Genomic DNA, 23,193 nt, shown 5'->3' with positions numbered 1-23,193 from the left:
TGCAAGACTATTGATGAAATCCAGCATAACACTGTGTGACAACGCTTCAGATGACTGATCTAGAGCCTACAGCTAATCAATCTGACAGATTCTGAAGTGCATTACAGCTCTAAATATAAATATAAATGATCTTAAATAAAACAAATACATGTATAGAGATGGTGTATAAGTATATAACTTTACTCACATGGGAAACGGAGGCCACGTGAATGGTTTGTGAGCACAATTAACTGCCCTCAGCATGCCATGCCATCTAATAATTGTAGGAAACAAGTCCAAAAGGCAGTTGACTGTGTAAAGCCACATAAAACAACACAGAAATACGATAAATATGCCGAGTTCAGTGGCTAATCTGCAGGATTCAGCTGAGGTGACGTGACGGCGACCAGCGAGACCTAGCTGTCAATCAAGTGGCCACGCCCTTAATTATGCAAACTTAATATAACTTAATATAAAGGAAACGGATGAGTTATAAAAAAATTCACCCCCTCACAGTTGTCATGAAGGGTAATATTAGCTGTATTAACCAAAATCTTTTTTTGTACCAGGCTGTAAACACCTTTTTTTCTGCTGTAAAGTTGGCCATTATAACATTGGGCTCAATTGAAATTTGCTCTGTTTTGGAGCCAGGAGCGGAATTTCGGATGAATTGCAGTTTTAGTTACTACCGTACTGGCTTCCTGAGAGAGAGCGGGAGGTTGCCGCTTGGTCCATACTCTAACTGCTGATATTGCCCACAGTACATTGTGTGAGTAACATTTGATTAGAACTACAAATGCGAGTGTAAATAAACTACAAATATGATGGACGCTTGAGTCCAACCGTCAAGTAGAGAGGCTTCGGTAAAGATGTTTGTATGACTGTTAATCATTATGTAGCCCACTGGAACATATTTAAATCGCGATTTCTGTGTTATATTTCTGCAACAACAATGCTGAACTTATATAAAGACGTGTTTCGACATTAACTTCTAAGACCTGAGGAGATTTTTCTGCATGAAATAGACTGATTTCACACGGCCGCCATTTTTAAAAGCGAAATCGAGGCTGCGGTGGGAAGAAACCTAGAAGTATCATTGGGAGTTACATAGGAATGTTGTGTAGCTGGCTGTATATCTTATCAGCGAAGAGAAAGCGATATAAATTTATCATTTCTCCGCCTTCCGGGTGACCCGAAGGTCGGTTCTGAATGAATGGTGAAAATAAAAGAGATATCAGAGCTCAGTTTCAGCTAAGGGGAAATGGCACTAGTTAGCTAACGTTTTCTTTCCTAAACACATGTTTTAGATGTTAATAAACATCTCGAGTTAATAAACTGACTCTTTCACTATAATAGACTCGTCACGATACTGTATTAAAAGAAAAAACTGCAATTTCCCGTTAAAATTTAAGGCACTGTTGATTGTTTACTTAAAACAGCGCTGATTTGCCATTGTGTTCACTTGCTCAACAGAAACTACCAAGCACAAACTACCAAGCACAAACACAGATGAGTGATCCGCTTGTCGCTTGATGACTGGACTGATCTTCAGGGCTGCTTCGCACTCCAGTCTCCATGTATCTGTGTTTGCACTGGGTGAAGAGCGAAAAACTGAGTGCCAACACAGATACACGGAGACTGGAGTGCGAAGCCGTGAAGATCAGTCGAGTCATCCGCGCTCAGCAGAGCTTCCATGTTACCGGGAAATAGCCGGGTTTAAAACTTCAGTACCAGGACAACACTACTACAGACAACACGAGGGTGTGCTGCAGAGGACTGCAGTGTTTTATCACTCACCGGGTTATATAGACTGAAGCAGGAAAGCGTCCTCACAGTGTTTAACTAGTGCCATGAGCTGAAGCCTAGGAGGACACTTAAGCGTATCACTGAGATTGTGATGTTTTTTGATGCTAAATTGCTTTTAATTGTTTAAAATAAACTTATTGAATGACATTAAAGTGATGTTTACACTATTTCTGCATAAAAAAATCGCAGCTGGAGGTGTGTAGTACACAGCATGTTACTGCAGTGTTTACAGTGCTGATTTTATACATCCGGGTTTCTTCCGCACCACAGCTTTGCTTTGGTTCTGTAAAATGGTTGCTCAAAAGTTTGCTCTTCTATTACACACTCAAAAGTATATATATTTCCTTCACAAAAAAGTACATACATTTAGGGCGTAGTATAAGTATGCAAATTGGGACGCAGCACTGGATTATTGCAAAACAAGATGGAGATTTGATTGCAGCGATTACGTGGCAGGATACGTCATTTATATTCTCCTGGATTTTGTATAAGTGTGCTGGTGTTTGTATCTGATTTTTATATATAACATATCAACATATTTATACACATAGCTAGGCCTGTATTTAATCTTTATTATTAATGTCAAAATAATTATTCAAATATGGATGTATTGAAAAAAAATGTTTATTACATGTCACCTTTTCTTCCATTTTTCAGGCAGTTTCTTGAACTTTCCCCTCTTTGTGACTTCCCCCTTTTGGAAGTCTATAAAAGCTGTTCGGCATTTCTCATTTTAGCTGATTTAAACAATTATAACCAGCAAAAAAAAGGAAAAATTTGGATGTTCCGATTCCTATGTTGAAGAGATAGAGCCCTCTATCTGAGTTTTGCACGTCATCAATGGCGTCATGTGAAAATAACCTATATACTAAGAGACCAGGGCCCCGTTTCAAAAAGGAGGTTAAGTGAAACCTCAGAGTATTTTACCCTGAAATGAGAGAAACTCTGGGTTTTCCGTTTCAAAATGGCAGGTTTGTCAAACTGGAGAAAGCAGGGTAAGTCAAGCCTGTTTCTGAAAGAGAGGTAACTTTAACTCAGAGGGCTCTATTTTGATGGTCCATGCGCAGAGCGCAAAACGCAGGGCACAAACGCTTTCAGGGCGTGTCAGAACGCATTTTTGCTAATTTACGGACGGGAACATCCGCTTTGCACAAAGGCGCATGGGCTAAAAGGGTTGAGTTTATTTTCTTAATGAGTTATAGGTGTGTTTTGAGAATAAACCAATCAGAGTCTCATCTCCCATTCCCTTTAAGAGTCAGCTGCGTCGTGCCAAGAGCGCATTCGCTATTTACAGGACGCAAAGTAAGTCTAAGTGGAAAAAATGAGCATTTCACAAGCAAACAGTTCACAGTGTTTTAACAGAAAACAGTTAAACAGAGCATCTACTGCGTGAGAATGAGAGATAATGGATCACTTTCACTCGTGGATAGGGAAACCTTTACGCACAGACATCAATTAGTCTATAAATAATTAATTTTGTTTGTTAAGCGCAAATATTTGTTTCAAAACTATTTCTAAATTCAGTTCTAATTTCCAGCAAACGACTAAATGAATAATAATAACAAAATGTGCTCAAAAACCTGAGTTATATCCTAACACACATGCTGTGCCCCATATGGTCTAGAACCTGACAGGCGGGCAAATCTAAGCTTGTTTTTAATAAAACAAATATAAATATGGATATAATAAATAATACTGCTAATAATAATAACATTATACAAAAGCAAATTGTTATGAATGAACTGAAAAAGCCTCCCGAGATGAAGAAGACATAAAAGCAGAGATTTTTCATATTTATGTAGGCTAGAAAATAATATGTTTTGTAATATTTTAATCCTTTATATTTATATTCTATATCTATTCTTATTATATCCTATATATATCCTTAATATTTACATTTTGTCATATGTAAAGATATTTGCCTATTGCTCTCTTGTGTGTATTAAGCAGTGTGTAAGCGAGGCGCAACTCTGCGCTGGAGTTTAGACCGGGTTAGTTTTGGTCTAATGAAAAATCTATTATAGTTTCTCAAAATAGCAACACGCCAGCGGTCCGCCTCAGAACACCTTCCTTTTTAGACCAGAACGCCTATGAGCACACATAAGAGCGCTAATGCATTTGCTATTTAAACAGCGTAGCGCAACGCCTCAAAACCACTCTTGCGCCAAGCTGAAACTACCAAAAGACTACTGCGCCATGCCTTGCGCCACACTACGCCGGGTGTATGATAGGGCCCAGAGTCAGTTACTGTGGTGACTTACTCTGTGAACCTAACCTGGTCAGGAGCAGGTTTTATTCTCCAAACTCAGAGTTTATGTCGGTCTCCTCCCCTTTTTTAAAGACGAAATGGTATTTCTCGCCTTAGCCTGAGGTCTCCACCCACATATTTTAATGTTCATTTTTTAGATGTGCATAAAAACGATTGATGGAAACGTCATGATGCACATAACTTTTGAAAATATGCATAAAAACATACGCATAACTGAGTAGGATAAACTTTTATTCAATTAGAAAAGATGCGCATAAACTGCGATGGAAACACTTTTACTGAGCAAATTCCAGTAGCCCAAGTTATGTGTATAAAAAAAAAAGGTTTGTTATAAGAGATGGCAATGAAAATGTGTGTGAATGTACAAACCAGCAGGCATTTCATCAGATGAAAATTCAGATCAGCATTTCGTTCTCCAGCTGAACTTGATCTGCTCATGCATAGTTATAGCAAATATGAGCATATATTTTGAAAAGCAACACAACTGCATCAGGGAAGCAGAGACAGTAAGCATGGGAAAACAGCTGCTTAAGTAAATGCATAATTTTACATTTAAAGTATTTAAATATTTAAGTTGAATAACATAAGTAATGTAATGTGTGACATTTATAAAATCTTTACACACATTCCCACTTTTATACATGTTGATCAGTTTTAATAGATTTAAAAGTGCACTTGTGTCTGCCTTTTTTATTGATCAAGTGATAGAGGTTGATATGACATTTACAATGTAAACAGAACTAAACAACAGTTTTTAGAAAGAATAATAATCCTAATTAATCTAGGCTACTTGTCCATGCTGTAAAAAGGACAAGCCATTCTCGTACAAGACTTTGTTCTTTGTGTGACTGAAATATAGACAATAGCTGTTTCCATCCAATAATATTATATAAATTTATGTGCAAAACTGGAATAAAAAATGTGCGAATAAAGCAGCGTTTCCATCCAATGAGTGTAAGAGAACAACATCATCACTTCCTGATTGAATGGGCACCAAATATCAACAGTAAAAGCAGAATTTACCACGGTAGAAGAAACTGCAGTAGCGTCAAACTTTTCTATATTTAATAAATGTACTTGCGTCTCAGAACACAGTGCTGACACACAATAAACACGTGGGGGCGTTTGAAGCCATGAGACCCGGAGAACAGACGCTCTTGAAGCGCTCCAGACGCTCTGGAGGTCATTAATAATATAATGCCATTAATACTGAAACAGTTAAGGATTTTTAGAATGAATGAGCAAAACAACATTTAAGATGCGCTCTAGTGTGCTCAGCCTGCTGGTTTGTCCATTCACACACATTTTCATCATCTTATACACACCTTTTTTAATGCGCATAGTTTAATTTAACTTGCGCATCTTTTCTTATTGAATAAAAGTTGATCCTACTCAGTTATGCGTATGTTTTTATGCATATTTTCAAAAGCATCATGAAGTTTTCATTAATCGTTTTTATGCGCATCTCCAAAATGAGCATTAAAATATGTGGGTGGAAACGTAAGGCTAAGGCGAGAAATACTGCTTCATCTTTAAAAAAGGGGAGGAGACCAACAGAAACTAAGTTTAGAGAATAAAACCTGCTCCTGACCAGGTTAGGTTCACAGAGTAAGTCACCACAGTAACTGACTCTGGCTGTTTCTCAATATGCGTTCTTCAGCGGTCTTGCGTCCTCGTGTTCTCGTGCAACGTCTTCATCAGCTGCCTAAGTTCAGTTCCAATACTCAAGACCGCAAGTACGGAGGCTGCATGAAACTTCCCGGATGTGATCTTGATATCGAGGACGCACTGATGCAGACTTGAGCACTTGAGCACTTGCTCTGGAAGTCCCAGAAGTCATTGTGACTGAAGGTGGGAAGCGCAGCATTTTATTCAGATTTATTATTAAAGTTCAGAGATATCACTTATTTACCTCAGGAGTTTCCCTAAATGAAACGGTGAATATAAACATTAACATCTTAATAAAGGAATAAACACATTAAGGGTGTTTGTTTGCTGAAATTCGTATTAAAATCTGTTTTATTTATATTGTGCAGAGTATATATTTTGAAAAGGGGGAAAACCATAAATCATTGTATGAAGGCTGTAATGTTTAAATAATTTACCATTTAAAACACGTGAAGGTCATGTGACCATCAGGAAGAACGCAGCATCTCAAATCTCAAAGGACGCGTTCTCTGCCCTTGCCGTTTCCTGAGTTCGTTCCTCCGAGGACACCTGGCAAGATCGGTCTCCACAAGAACACAAGTCCAGTCTCTGCGTTCTTGGAATTGAGAAACAGCCTCTGTGTTATAGTTACCTCTCTTTTAGAAACAGGCTTGACTTACCCTGCTTCCTCCAGTTTAACAAACCTGCCATTGTGAAATGGAAAACCCAGAGTTTCTCTCATTTCAGTGTTAAAATACAGAGTTTTCACTTAACCTCCTTTCTGAAACACGGCCCTGAACAATGCTTTGTTGCCTATTGATTGGGTTTGTCCATGTCTGACCCAACATTGGGGTAAAACAACAACAACAACAACAAAACACTCTATTTTTCGAGTGTATTTTCACTGTAGAAATAATTGTATAACAGCTCTGCCCTGTTTTGAAAAGAGAATCTCATTTGAATTTAAAGTGAAAGTCACCAAAACACCACAATTAGGATCAAAGCCTAAAAGGGTCAGTTTCAGAGAGATGGAAAGCATTATCTGTGTGCTATTTTCAGCTCAAACTTCACTACACGCACTCTAAACACATATTTCTCATATTGTAAAAAGCATCATAATAAGTCCGCTTTAAATGAATATCTGTAACCCAACTGATAGCTTCATCTATACGTTTGACCCACAAGTATTTTATTCGAGTGTATAATGTGCTGTATTTCTGCTCACCGCTTCAGGATTACTGTCTGTCCAGCTGATGCTGATCTGCTCGCTCTGCCAGCTCTGCTTCTGACTCTGTTTTCTCTCCCAGATGGAGATGGCGCTGTTGTCCAGTTTCACCCGTAAAACACCCGTCTGCGGACCCTCAATGCGGAAATCAAACCTCAGACAGAAGCTGCTCTGCCGCATGTGATCTTCCAGCAGGAGCTTCATGCGGGCCTGCTCACGCCTGTTCCCCACGGGGCCCTCGAGAGCCAGGTAATACTCCCGCCCTGAACACATCAGGGGGAAACACTGGGTTTACTTTACTAAAACCATTCAGAAAAGTTAATCCAGCATTTGCATTTCTCCATTTTCACACTAATTTCAGTTGCAACAACCCCGAAAAAGAAATTAATTCTATATTAAAAATGATACTTATTGAAGATTAACATTAATAATAATTAAAATTTATATATATATATATATATATATATATATATATATATATATATATATATATATATTAGGGATGTAACGGTATTGTAAATACCGTCATACCGCAATATTAATTTTTTTCGATATTACCGTAGTCGCATGACTCGGTAAAACTATAGGTCTTCTGAGAAAATTTGCTCAGGCGAATGAAGCGAACGGGAGGTAGCGAAAACTACAATTCCCATAAGCCCAGGCTTGGCCATAATCCCTTGCGGTCTGTTGTCGCTACAGATCCAGTAATGCGGAAATGGAGTTTGCTGCTAGAAGCGGGGATCAAAAAGAGCTGTAAAACTCTAAAGCGGGTGTTGTCGCCGCGCGCGTCCTGAATAGTGGTGTTTTCGCGCGAGTTCTTATCAGCTGTGTTGCCGCGCGAGTTCTTATCAGCTGTGTTGTCGCGCGCGTACTGTAAAGCGGGGACGGAGGGTATGTCGCGTCGCGGGGGCACTTTTGATCATTTTGGAAGGGAACATTCTATCCAAGACTAAAAAGGGCATGTGCACTGCACAGGTTGAGCACTGTGTGTGCACGTGCCTGTAAGTTGGGGAATACGACTAATAATCAGTCATGGGGACTGCAGAAACACAGCACACTGTTCAGATTGATGCAGACATGAGACCTCTATCTCACTCATGGTTTGTGCTCTCAAGTGGGGGAAAGACAATGCACAACGTTACCCACTGCTGTCAACCTGGGCCAAGTCATATCTCTCTTGTCCCAGAAACCTCAGTCCCAAATGAGAGGGTTTTTTCTGTTGCAGGGGACATTGTAAATACCCAGAGATACCAGCTTTTACCAGATTATATTTATATGATAATTTTCCTTTAAACCCATCTCTATCTAAGTGAGTGAGTGATTAAATGTTGAATGTGATGAGTTTTCAACAATACTAAATTTAAACTTTATTTTTTTACATGGTTTAATATTTTTTTGTTATTAAAATTGAAGTTTCTGTTTCAAAGCTTACAGATAGATGACTAATTTGTATGTCATTGACACTTTTGGCACTTTTTGGAGTATTTTCATAAGTTTTGTTTTTTCCTGTAAATGATTCAATAAATACCGTACCGTGACATTCATACCGAGGTATTACCGTACCGTGAAATTCTGATACCGTTACATCCCTAATATATATATATATACACACACACACACACACATTATTTAAATAAATTCTTTATCTTAAGAATGCATAAGAAACCATATAAATGCACATATTTTATATACACATTCATACATTCAGTATTTGTACATGTATAAGTACACACACACACACACACAGACACACTTGCAATTTTATTTTAAATTTTAAAATATTAAAGTACCTTAATATAAAAATTTACTTCTATAATATATATATATATATATATATATATATATATATATATATATATATATATATATATATATATATATATATATATATATATATATATATATATATTCATTATATTTTTATTAATATTTATACACACACACACACAGACACACACACACACACACACACACACAATAGTATTTTATTTTTATTTTATTTAATATCTAAATATTAAAATACCAGAAGGCTCTATTTTAACGAGTCTAAAACTTAGGGTGCAAAAGCATTAATCCACTTTTGCCATTTTAAGGACAGAAGAATGTGCTCTGCGTCCCAGCGCTTGGTCTGACAGGTATGAACTTATTCTCTTAATGAGTTCTGGCTGTTTTTGAGCATAACCAGCATTAAACCAATCAGAGTCTCAGAGTCAATGGCGCTGTTGGTCTATTTCAGTTCCTCAAAACAGCAACACGCCAAAAATGCGCCTTAACACACCTGCTCTTTTGCGGCACAAATGGATTTGCTATTTGAACAACGCAGTGCAAAACGTGAAAATTACTGTTGTAATATATGTTTGTAATAGCATGTAATAGCAACAAATCGAAAAAAGTAACTTCAATATATATATATATATATATATATATATATATATATATATATATTTTTTGTATATATATATATATATATATATATATATATATATATATATATATATATATAAAATGTGTGCGCTCGCATGTATAAATATGATCAAAAATATTATATATATATATATATATATATATATATATATATATATATATATATATATATATATATATATATATATATATATATWATTATATATTTTTATTCATATTTATACATGCGAGCGCACACACACAGACACACACACACATACAAACAAAATAATATTTTGTTCACAATATTGAAAAATTAAAGAACCTAAATATGAAATAACCTTAATAAATATAAAAATATAATTATTATATTTGTATTAATATCTATATGCACATACACACACACACACACACCAATGGTTTAATATTAGCTTATATTACTTCTTAATTAATAAATTAATAAAACATAAGAGTTTGTAAATATATACATTTTAACGTTACGTCTTGCATGTCATTTTATTATTACGCCTATGATAAACATGAACATACATGCTATATATACACATGTATAAATATATGTTTATAGACAAACACACAGAAACATGACAGAACAAGAGTATATGAAGTAATATTTAACAGTCAATATATTTGTGTTTATGTATAATCATTTATTATAATTTTCTTAATTTTTTTATTTTATTGCAGTTTTTGACACTTTAACATTAACATTAAAGTAACTAAATATAAAAATTATTGCAATAAATATACATTTCAGTACCGTCTGGATGATATTTGATGGTCCAGTCCAGATCATCTGCGTTATCCTGAACCCATTCACAAGCACCGCGGTCAAAGTCACAATCCGTCAGAAATCCTGATCATAAACGCACACAATCAGCTGAAGATGATGAAAAAAACACAGAAAACTGCTGGAAATCTGCAAGAGTTTCTTACTTTCCTTCAGCGGCGCCGCCTGGATCTCCTTCAACTCTAACTCTGATTGATAAAAAGACACAAAATCATCCTGAGCTGCAAACAGAAAAACACACACATTAAAAACACACCAACATTTCACAAACCAACAATATACAGCTGACGTCAGAATTATTAGCCCCACATTTATTTATTTATTTTTTATATTTCCCAAATGATGTTTAACAGAGCAAGGAAATGTTCACAGTATGTCTGACAATATTTTTTCTTCTGGTGAAAGTCTTATTTACTTTATTTCGGCTAGAGTAAAAGCAGTTTTACATTTTTTTAAACTATTTTAAGGGCAAAATTATTAGCCCCTTTAAGCTATATATTTTTTCGATAGTCTACAGAACAAACCATCATTATACAATAACTTGCCTAATTACCCTAACCTGCCTAGCTAACCTAATTAACCTAGTGAAGCCTCTAAATGTCACCTTAAGCTGTATGGAAGTGTTTTGAAGAATATCTAGTCTAATATTATGTACTGTCATCATGGGAAAGATCAAATAAATCAGTTAAAACTTTCCGTTAAACAGAAATTGGGGAAAAAATAAACAGGGGCCGAATAATTCAGGGGAGCTAACAATTCTGACTTCAACTTTATATATGCAGTGTTTGAAAACAGCCAATAGAGGGCGACACAGCAGAAAAGTTTGCTAGATTCAGTCTGCATTACAGTACCTTAAGGAAAAAATAATGAACACAGGAACAAATGCTTCAGTCATTTATAGTAAATACTACTTTGAACCACACACACACACATGCAGCAAATCAGCAGTTATCATCCCATAAGCTGTCTTCCAGTTATGTGTGTCTGAAAAAGTTTATTGGTCAAAATAACTTCATGGCTCACTTCAGATACAGGTTCTCTTTTATAGTCAATGTAGTCAAATCTGTATACCCTAATGAAATGTTGTGTTTGTTTGTTTGTCAGTGGTCTGCTTTTTCGTCTGTGTGTAGTCTTCATTTTATTTTTATTAAATAGTTAATACATTATTAAGCCTGAGGGATTTATTTTGACGGTCCATGCGCAGAGCGTAAAACGCAGGGCGCAAGCGCTTTCAGGGCGTGTCAGGACGCGTTTTTGCTAATTTACGGACGGGAAAATCTGCTTTGCGCCGTGGCGCATGGTTTAAAAGGGTTGAGTTGATTTTCTTAATGAGTTATAAGTGTGTTTTGAGAAAAAACCAATCAGAGTCTCATCTCCCATTCCCTTTAAGAGCCAGCTGCGTCACGCCAAGAGCGCATTCGCTATTTACAGGACGCAAAATAAGTCTAAGTGGAAAAAATGAGCATTTCACAAGCAAACAGTTCACAGTTTATTAACAGAAAACAGTTAAACAGAGCATCTACTGCGTGAGAATGAGAGATAATGGATCTACTTTCACTTTCACTCTTGGATAGGGAAACCTTTACGCACTGACATCAATTAGTCTATAAATAAATAATTTTGTTTGTTAAGCGCAAATATTTGTTTTAAAACTATTTCTAAATTCAGTTCTAATTTCCAGCAAACGAATAAATGAACAATTATGACCAAGTGTGGTCAAAAACCTGAGTTATATCCTAAAACACATGCTGTGCCCCATATGGTCTAGAACCTGACAGGTGGGCAAATCTAAGCTTGTTTTTAATAAACAAATATAAATATGGATATAATAAATAATACTGCTAATAATGATAACATTATACAAAAGCAAATTGATATGAATGAACTGAAAAAGCCTCCCGAGATGAAGAAGACAAAAGTAGTGATTTTTCATATTTATGTAGGCTAGAAAATAATATGTTTTGTAATATTTTAATCCTTTATATTTATATCCTATATCTATTCTTATTATATCCTATATATATCCTTAATATTTACATTTTTTCATATGTAAAGATATTTGCCTATTGCTCTCTTGTGTGTATTAATCAGTGTGTAAGCGAGGTGCAACTCTGCGCTGGAGTTTAGACCGGTCTAGTTTTGGTCTAATGAAAAATCTATTATAGTTTCTCAAAATAGCAACGCGCCAGCGGTCCGCCTCAGAACACCTTCCTTTTTAGACCAGAACGCCTATGAGTGCACATAAGAGCGCTAATGCATTTGCTATTTAAACAGCGTAGCGCAACGCCTCAAAACCACTCTTGCGCCAAGCTGAAATTACCAAAAGACTACTGCGCCACGTCTTGCGCCACACTGCGCCGGGTGTATGATAGGGCCCAGAGTGTTTAAAGACCTGTCCAGGGACTGCAGGTGGAAAACAGCAACTTTGCTATAGCCTGGCACAAAACATAACTATAGTAAGAACTATGGTAATGGATCTGTTGTGGTGATTCCACAGTTGCTATGGTAACAAGAACTATAGTTATGGATTTGTAGTAGTGATTCTACAGTTGCTATGGTACCACAACAACTATATGCATGGATCTGTTGTGGTGACTCTACAGTTGCTATGGTAACACAAGAGCTTCAGTAATGGATCTGTTGTGGTGATTTTACAATTGCTATGGTAACACAACAACTATAGTCAAGTATCTGTTGTGGTGACTCTACAGTTGCTATGGTAACACAACAACTATAGCTCGAACCAGCGACCTTTATGCTGTGACGCCCCATTCACACGGGGCTTCAGCGTCAATGCTTGACTGAGGGCGTGTTTGAAGTTGGGGCTGACACGATCGTCATAGCAGCGTCAGCCAATGAAATTCAGTCAACAATAGGCCACTGTCTAGCTGGTGTATTTGCATACAGCGATCAGATTGGGTGACGCTTCTGTCGGCGCTTGAAAAGTTGAGCTAGTCCCAACTTCTGCAGCGAGCAACTCCTCTGAAGCGGCGCCGACGGATTCACAATGCAGTTCGGCAAAGCCTGACGTCACCCATTCAAAGTCAATGGGAAGCAATGACGCTGACGCCCTGTGTGAAAGGGGCGTGAGGCAACAGCACTACCTATTGCGCCACCGCGTCGGCCTGTATTGGTGTTGTAAATTATAATTCTAAATAAACCTTGTAGTAAACTGTGAGTACTGTTGTTTCGTATGTGCTTGATTCTCTCTATATTATTTATTATACAATACATTGCTTCAAACTATTAAAATGTCAATAAAAGTCACTGTTAAACTGCTGCACTGGAATTTCAACTTCAAAAATGGACGGAGCAGAGATCAACATCCCATAATGCAATTCACAAACATGAATAAATAATAAGCACAAAAAAATTCTGGAGATTTTTGTCACAGTGCACTTGCCTGATTGTTTACAGATTAACAGAGCTTACATTAATAATTCAGATAAAGCATGATGGGGCAGATAAACAAAGCTGAATAAATATGTCAGCTGTCTGTGTTAAATCAGGGAAAGCCCCTCGTAAGTGTGCAGAAAGCGAGTGTTCACTTGTCTGTGTATGTGTGTGTGTGTGATGAAAGACACTCAAACAGCTGTTCTCGGAGCTGTAATAAAAGACTTGACTCTTTCCGGCATTAAAGCTTTCATTCAGCAGAGGAATGTAAAACTCTCGGCTCTCGGGCCTGTCGACTCCTGTCCTCGGTTTAACATCAGCTCAGCTTTGTGTTCAGAGATTTAGAGTTTCCAGACATCACACAGGCCTTTCGTATGAACTCAAGAACTCATGGCTATTCTATGAGTGAATAAAAGAATCACTCTCTCTAATGATTCATGTAGAAACTGAAGAATCTCCTGTCATTATGATTGAATCACAGAATCAGCCGCCCAAACGATTCATTAAAAAAACTGAAGAATCTCCAGTCATTATCTGCTGAATAAAAGACTCACTGAATCAAACAATTCAATCAAACATTAATTATAGAATCACTCAAATGACTCATTTAAAAACAAGGATTCATTCAAAGCCTGAAGAAACTGCTTTATTTATGACTGAATCATAGAATCACTCAAATGATTCATTTTAAAACAAAGATTCATTTAGAACCCGAAGAAATTGCTGTATTTATGACTAAATCATACAATCACTCAAATGATTCCTTCAAAAACAAGGATTCATTCAGAACCCGAAGAATCTGCTGTATTTATGACTGAATCATAGAATCACTCAAATGACTCATTTAAAAACAAGGATTCATTCAGAACCTGAAGAAACTGCTGTCTTTATGACTGAATCATAGAATCACTCAAATGATTCATTTTAAAACAAGGATTCATTCAGAACCTGAAGAAACTGCTGTATTTATGACTGAATCAAAGAATCACTCAAATGATTCCTTCAAAAACAAGGATTCATTCAGAACCCGAAGAAACTGCTGTATTTATGACTGAATCATAGAATCACTCAAATGATTCATTTTAAAACAAGGATTCATTCAGAACCTGAAGAAACTGCTGTATTTATGACTGAATCAAAGAATCACTCAAATGATTCCTTCAAAAACAAGGATTCATTCAGAACCCGAAGAAACTGCTGTATTTATGACTGAATCATACAATCACTCAAATGATTCATTCAAAAACAAGGATTCATTCAGAACCTGAAGAAGAATCTCTGGTCATCATGACTGAATAAAAGAATCACTTAACCAAACAATTCAATCAATGACTGAATAATCTCCTGTCATTATGACTCAATAAATTAATGACTCAATTAAACAAACCATTTACAATGTCCTAAAGACCGAATCATAGAATCACTCACTCAAAAGATTCATTCGGAAACTGAAGAAGCGGCTGTCGTTATGACTGAATCATAGAATCATTCACTCTAAAGATTCGTTCGGCTTTTGTTTCAGCAATTTATGAGAAGCTTCGGCTTATAATTGAGATTTTTTTTTTCTGTTTGTGTTTTCCATGATCAGTTAGATTGTGTGCGTGCTTTGAGAATTATTGCAAGAACTATTAAAACCTCTAATGATGAATAAAAGTACTAAAAAAAGCAGAGAAAAGAGATTGTCTCCAGTGTGTTTCTCTAGTATTGTCCATTATTGAGGAGTGTTATTGAGTGTGTGTCAGTGATTGATCGCTCTCCGTCTCTCCTTTTGTAATCTGCACTCTATAGTAAGCGCTGCTGTTTTCTCATCCGTCATCAGTCTGTCTTTGACACCAAACTGAGCGTAAACGGAGTTAAATGGAGTGTTTCGGGTGGCTCTCATTGTTTCATTCACTTCCATTCATATGCATGAGGCTTCAGATATCTGACCTGTGAGAAACTAACTGCTGCACAGAGGAGGAACGTTTATCAGGGCGGATATTTTATTTACTGTCTAGATTAATTATTACTAATAATTAATTTATTTAAAATATCTGTAAACACAAGCCTTTTTTATAGTTAAATAAAATGAAATCTATCTATTTATCTATCTGTTGGTCAGTCTGTCTGTGTGTCTGTCAGTCTATCTGTCTGTCTTGCAATACACTAGCATTCAACTTAAAGCATAATTTAAAGGCTTAACTAGGTTAAATAGTTTAATTAGGCAAGTTATTGGACAACAGCGGAGTGTATAATTCTAATAATAATTCTCAAGGAGCTAATAATATTGACCACAAAATTATATAAAACAATAAAAAAAACAATAAAACTAAAAGAAATAATACTTTTTCCAAATAAAAAAACCCGAAATATTATAGGAATTATGGTGAAAATGTGCTTGCTTTTGTAAAACATTACTTGGGAAATTTCAAAGAAGGGCAAATTACTTGATCATAGGGGGCTTAAAATATTGACCACAAAATTATTACTAAAAACAAAAAAAAAACAGCCAAACTAAAACTTTCTTCAGATGAAATAAATATTATAAAAATTACTGTAAACATTTCCTTACTTTATTACACATTATTCAGGAAATATTCAATAAATAAACAAATAATTCACAGGCAGGCAAATAACTTGATCACAGGGGGATAAAATATTGATTAAAACTGTTTTATTTTATTAAAAACAGTTAAACTAAAAGAAATAAGACTTTCTTCAGATGACAAAAATATTTTAGGAATTATTGTGAAAGATTCCCTTTGTTAAATATCAATTGAAAAATATTTGCATTATAATTTTGTTTCAAAGGGCTAATAATATTGACCACTAAATAATTTGTAAAAAAAATAAAAACATGACAAACTAAAAGGAATAAGACTTTCTTAAGCTGAAAAAAATATTCTGGGAATTACTGTGAAAATGTCCTTGCTCTGTTACACATTATTCAGGAAATATAAAAAAAAAATGAATAAATAAATAATTCACAGGCAGGCAAATAACCTGATTCTAGCGGGGCTTAAAATATTGATTACAAAATTATTTTAAAAAAAATTAAAAAACAGTTCAACTTAAAGAAATAGGACTTTCTTCAGATGACAATAATATTATAGGAATTACTGTGAAAATGTCCTTGCTCTGTTAAACATCATTTGAGAAATATTTGAAAAATAATACAAATTTAAAAGGAGGGCGAATAACTTAATCCTAGTGGGGCTTAAAATATTGATCACAAAATATTTTTTTTTAATTAAAACCAGTCAAACTAAAAAAAAATAATCCTTCTTTCAGATTACAAAAATATTATAGGAAATACTATGAAAATTTCCTTACTCTGTTAAACATCATTTGAGAAATATTTGAGAAATAATAAGTTTTGAAAAAGGGTGAATAACTTTATCTTAAGGGGGCTAAAAATATTGACATACAAAAATACAAAAAAGGCCAGTCTAGAAGAAATAAGACTTTCCCTAGATAAAATATTATAGGAATTGCTGTAAAAATGTCCCTACTGTAAAAATACTCCTACTCCCTAAAAAAAAATACAAATTTCACAAAAAAAGGAGGCTAAAAATATTGACCACAACATTATTAAAAAAACAAAAAAAAACAAACAAACTGAGAACATAATACTTTCTCCAGATGAAATAAATATTATAGGAATTACTGTGAAAGATTTCTTGCTCTCTGAAGCATAATGTTGGAAATATTTGAATTATAATTTTATCTTAAGGTGGCAAATGATAACCACTAAATTAATATTTAAATAATTAAAAAATAGCCAAACTTAATGAAATAAGACTTTCTTCAGGGGAAAAATATAATAGGAATTACTGTAATCCCTGCTCTCTTAAACAGCACATAGGAAATCTCACTTCAGCTGTTTATGAATGTAAAGAGTATTTTTGAAGTCACTCACAAAACACGTCTCCTCTGCTGGTCAGCTCTTCATCCTCCAGCTGGTTCTCTGTGTCCTCTTCCTCTTCCTCTTCCACTTCTTCTTCCTCAGGAAACACTGGTGTTTCCTGTGGAGCGCCGATGTAAACCTCTCCATCATAATCGAAGGGTTGCAGATGCTGTCGAGGAGATTCAGTCAGCACAGGCTCTGGGATGCTGTTCTCAAATTTACCCAAAATCCGGGTTTTGGACGGAAAATCGGGAATCGCTGCAGAATCAAACAGAAATCTGTCAGTGGAAATCTTGTTTGTTAATGCTGAGTCATGCATTCAATATACAAAAAGACAAAAATGCTTATTTGAATAGCATTTATATAGTAAAAAAATATTTAATGATATTTAAAAATATAAATAGTAAAAATATAACTAAAATTAAAATGGAGTGTAAAATAATATATAGTTAAATATAACTGTAGATAGTAATTTTATATACAGAATAAACCAAATGTATAATAATAACATATTTAAATTTAATAATAGCTATTTATTGCACACAATAAACTAACTGCTTACTACTACTATTACTACTACTACTACTAATATAATAATAATACTAACATATTTAAATGTAATATTAGGCGACGCAATGAGCTCTAGGTAGTGCTGTCGCCTCAAAGCAAGAAGGTGGCTGTTTTGAGCCTCAGCTGGATCAGTTGGCGTTTCTGTGTGGAGTTTGCATGTTCATGCAGTCCAGGTGAATTGGGTAGGCTAAATTGTCCGTAGTGTAGAATGATTGTGTATGGGTGTTTCCCAGTAATGGGTTGCAGCTGGAAGGGCATCCGCTGCATAAAACATATGCTGGATAAGTTGGCGGTTCATCCCACTGTGGCGACCCCAGATTAATAAAGGGGCTAAGCCGACAAAAAAATTATAAATTATATATTTGAATATAATTATAGATAGTAATTTCATATACAGAATAAACCAAATGTATAATAATAATAATAATAATAATAATAATAATAACATATTTAAATTTTATAATAGATATTAATTGCACAAAATAAACTAAATGCTTAATACCACTACTACTATTACTACTAATATAATACAAATAATAATAATAATAATAATAATAATAATAATAATAATAATAATAATTAATAATGATAATAACATATTTAAATTTAATAATAGATATTAATAGTGTGTATGGATGTTTCCCAGTGAGAGGTTTCAGCTGGAAGGGCATTCACTGCGTAACATAATAACTGCACATACAAAATAAACCAAATGTATGATAATAATAATAATAATAATAATAATAATAATAATAATAATAATAATAATAATAATAATAATAATAATAACATATTTAAATTTAATAATAGGTATTAATTGCACAAAATAAATTAAATACTTAATACCACTACTACTATTACTACTAATATAATAATAATAATAATAATAATAATAATGATAATAATAATAATAACATACTTAAATTTAATAATAGATATTAATAGTGTGTATGGATGTTTCCCAGTGATAGGTTTCAGCTGGAAGGGCATTCGCTGCGTAACATATTAACTGCACATACAAAATAAACCAAATGTATGATAATAATAATAATAATAATAATAATAATAATAATAATAATAATTATTATTATTATTATTATTATTATAACATGTTTAAATTTAATAATGGATATTAATTGCATGTATTAAACTAAATGTTAACTACGACTACTGCTAATAAAAATAATAATAACATGTTTAAATGTAATAATATCTATTAATTGCACATACAAAATAAACCAAATGTATGATAAAAAATAAGTAACAACACATCTGATAAATACATAGCTAATAAAAAATCTATCTGGATTTTTAAAGTACATTATCATGACTAAACATGACCAAAACTATACCTGAAATAAAAATCAGCTAATTACGATTTTTTTTAAGTAAATGTAATGACAATTTAAAAGTCAACAATATATATATATATATATATATATATATATATATATATATATATATATATATATATATATATATATATATATATATATATATATATATATATATATATATATATGTATATTATTGAACGGACAATCTAAAAATAAAGCTAATTTAAAAAATACATCAGGTTAAATATTGACTGCTTTAAAGCCATTGTGAAAAATGCACAATATCAGCATTATTGCATTAATCAGGCATGCTTTACATCTGCCATGACTGCATGTGCACTGCATGACAAGCCATTCACAATCATTATAACCAAGCTGCATGACAACTTTCATCTTTCATTTGTTTTCCCAGCGGCATGGTCCAGATAATGCATTAACATCTGCAAAGCTTATTAGAGTGTTTCTAAATGTATCTGCAAAGCATCCAGCAGAGCGCAGGAGCCAATAGTATCTGGATGCAGCCTTTATGGTGCAAGCTGAGATTGCATCACTTAGCGATGCAATGTCAGACACAATGCACTCAATGGAGTGAGTGACGTCACTGTGACGGGTAGGGTTAGGGGCGGGGTTAGGTGAGCGCATTAAAAAGCATTGGATGCAGCTCAGATTGCACTGCACTAGGTCTGCAGCCAGACCCCTCTCGCAGGAGCTGATGTTCATCTAATGCTGATGTTTTACAATATCAGATGTATTTCCATCAGCTCATTCAGCCGTTAAACTGCGTCTTTCTCACCGTTCACAAGCACATCTGTGTTTCCTTTACTGCTGTCCCAGGATCTGTGATAAAATGGCTTGACTACACAAACACAAAGCATTCGGTTCACAAATTATATCTACAACATTTCTCCTAAAACATCCACACAAGTTTGGAAATTGTACTGTTTGTTTCAGCATGTTTAAAAAATGCTCAGCGATGCTGTATTTATTTAATTAAACACACACGAAATGCTGGGTTGTTGTAACCCAGTGTTGGGTCCCATGATGCAATTCAAAAGCATAAATAAAGGAGGAAAAAATTAAAAATTAAAACATAAATCACAAAATATGGAAAACTGCTCATTTATGGATATTTTAAAAGTGTAGTTTAATTTTCGCTGTTTCATTAATGCTGTCATTTCTCACCTGAACAATCGAATCCGCTGCCACGGAAGCCCTGCTTGCATTTACACTTGTAGGACCCAAGAGTGTTGATGCATTCAGCGTGATGACTGCACTTGTGTGTGTTCGACGTGCACTCATTTACATCTGCAAACACACACACTCGCATTATTGCATTTCACATCAACTGAACAAACTCTGCATGCACTAATAAAACACTGGAGAACTAGTGCTGGACCTGATACAGTAAAGCCAAAGCTGTCATCACAGATGCATCACTGTGTTTATAAGTGTTCAAGAGGAGCTGAGATTTACATGAGGGTTGGGTTTCAGCCAATCACAACAAACTGAAATATAAAATCTATCTAGCAGACTTGTGATATCTCTATAATTTGATAACTCTGCATCAATATAGATATAGATATCTATATAGAAAAGACTACTGTCATCTGACCAATCAGAGCAGAATAATGTCATCTGACTAATTAGAAAAACTAGTGTCATCTGACTATTCAGAAAATACTTGTGCTATCTGACCAATCAGAACAGACTCGTCTCATCTGACCAATCAGAGTTGACTTGTAATATCTGACCAATTAGAAAAGACTACTGTCATCTGACCAATCAGAGCAGAATAATGTCATCTGACTAATTAGAAAAACTAATGTCATCTGACCATTCAGAAAATACTTGTGCTATCTGACCAATCAGAACAGACTCAATTCAATTCAATTCAGATTCAATTCAATTCAATTCAGATTCAATTCAATTCAATTCAATTCAATTCAATTCAATTCAATTCAATTCAACTACTGTCATCTGCCCAATCAGAGCAGACTATTGTCATCTGACCAATCAGAGCAGACTATTGTCATCTGACCAATCAGAGCAAACTATTGTCATCTGACCAATCAGAGCAGACTATTGTCATCTGACCATTCAGAAAATACTTGTGCTATCTGACCAATTAGAGCAGACTCGTCTCATCTGACCAATCAGAGTTGACTAGTGCCATCTGACAGATCAGAGCACACTAGTCTCATCTGGCCAGTCAGAGCAGACTTGTGCCATCTGACCAATCAGAGTAGACTTGTAATATCTGACCAATTAGAAAAGACTACTGTCATCTGACCAATCATAGCAGAATAATGTCATCTGACTAATTAGAAAAACTAGTGTCATCTGCCCAATCAGAGCAGACTATTGTCATCTGACCAATCAGAGCAAACTATTGTCATCTGACCAATCAGAGCAGACTATTGTCATCTGACCAATCAGAAAATACTTGTGCTATCTGACCAATAAGAACAGACTCGTCTCATCTGACCAATCAGAGTTGACTAGTGCCATCTGACCAATCAGAGCACACTAGTCTCATCTGGCCAGTCAGAGCAGACTTGTGCCATCTGACCAATCAGAGTAGACTTGTAATATCTGACCAATTAGAAAAGACTACTGTCATCTGACCAATCAGAGCAGAATAATGTCATCTGACTAATTAGAAAAACTAGTGTCATCTGCCCAATCAGAGCAGACTATTGTCATCTGACCAATCAGAGCAAACTATTGTCATCTGACCAATCAGAACAGACTATTGTCATCTGACCATTCAGAAAATACTTGTGCTATCTGACCAATCAGAGTAGACTTGTAATATCTGACCAATTAGAAAAGACTACTGTCATCCGACCAATCAGAGCAGAATAGTGTCATCTGACTAATTAGAAAAACTAGTGTCATCTGCCCAATTAGAGCAGACTATTGTCATCTGACCAATCAGAGCAAACTATTGTCATCTGACCAATCAGAGCAGACTATTGTCATCTGACCAATCAGAAAATACTTGTGCTATCTGACCAATCAGAACAGACTCGTCTCATCTGACCAATCAGAGTTGACTAGTGCCATCTGACCAATCAGAGCACACTAGTCTCATCTGGCCAGTCAGAGCAGACTTGTGCCATCTGACCAATCAGAGTAGACTTGTAATATCTGACCAATTAGAAAAGACTACTGTCATCTGACCAATCAGAGCAGAATAATGTCATCTGACTAATTAGAAAAACTAGTGTCATCTGCCCAATTAGAGCAGACTATTGTCATCTGACCAATTAGAGCAGACTATTGTCATCTGACCAATCAGAAAATATTTGTGCTATCTGACGAATACGAACAGACTCGTCTCATCTGACCAATCAGTGTTGACTAGTACCATCTGACCAATCAGAGCACACTAGTCTCATCTGGCCAGTCAGAGCAGACTTGTACCATCTGACCAATCAGAGTAGACTTGTAATATCTGACCAATTAGAAAAGACTACTGTCATCTGCCCAATCAGAGCAGAATAATGTCATCTGACCAATCAGAGCAGATTATTGTCATCTGACCAATCAGAGCAAACTATTGTCATCTGACCAATCAGAGCTGACTATTGTCATCTGACCATTCAGAAAATACTTGTGCTATCTGACCAATCAGAACAGACTCGTGTCATCTGACCAATCAGAGTTGACTACTGCCATCTGAATAATCAGAGTAGACTTGTAATATCTGACCAATTAGAAAAGACTATTGTCATCTGACCAATCAGAATAGATTAGTCTCATCTGACCAATCAAAACAGCTTAGTGTCATCTGGCCAATTAGAACAGAATAGTGCTATCTGGCCAATCAGATCAGAGTTTTATCTGAGCAATTAAAGTTGACTAGTG

The 23,193-nt window shown here is 35.1% G+C and overlaps 1 protein-coding gene across 4 annotated transcripts in view; it reads right to left on the bottom strand.

The window, feature by feature from the left end:
• The window catches only part of egfl6 (EGF-like-domain, multiple 6), a 40,679-nt gene that overhangs the window by 993 nt on the left and 16,493 nt on the right, over window positions 1–23,193 (bottom strand). For 2 of the 4 annotated variants that reach the window (NM_001002457.2, NM_001430942.1), the window contains 6 exons: window positions 20,506–20,628; window positions 20,117–20,179; window positions 17,429–17,674; window positions 10,284–10,358; window positions 10,108–10,203; window positions 6,927–7,189 (listed from right to left, as the gene is read on the bottom strand). In NM_001002457.2, the coding sequence (NP_001002457.2) occupies window positions 6,927–7,189; window positions 10,108–10,203; window positions 10,284–10,358; window positions 17,429–17,674; window positions 20,117–20,179; window positions 20,506–20,628 (866 nt within the window). The remainder of the gene's footprint in view (window positions 1–6,926; window positions 7,190–10,107; window positions 10,204–10,283; window positions 10,359–17,428; window positions 17,675–20,116; window positions 20,180–20,505; window positions 20,629–23,193) is intronic. The other 2 variants (XM_073911813.1, XM_073911812.1) reach the window with 1 other exon arrangement.

This window comes from Danio rerio, chromosome 9 (genome assembly GCF_049306965.1).
Source record: "Danio rerio strain Tuebingen ecotype United States chromosome 9, GRCz12tu, whole genome shotgun sequence".
Classification (NCBI taxonomy): Eukaryota; Metazoa; Chordata; class Actinopteri; order Cypriniformes; family Danionidae; genus Danio; species Danio rerio.
Note: the sequence above shows the minus strand (reverse complement) of the source record. Positions and strands in the feature narration are given on the sequence as shown.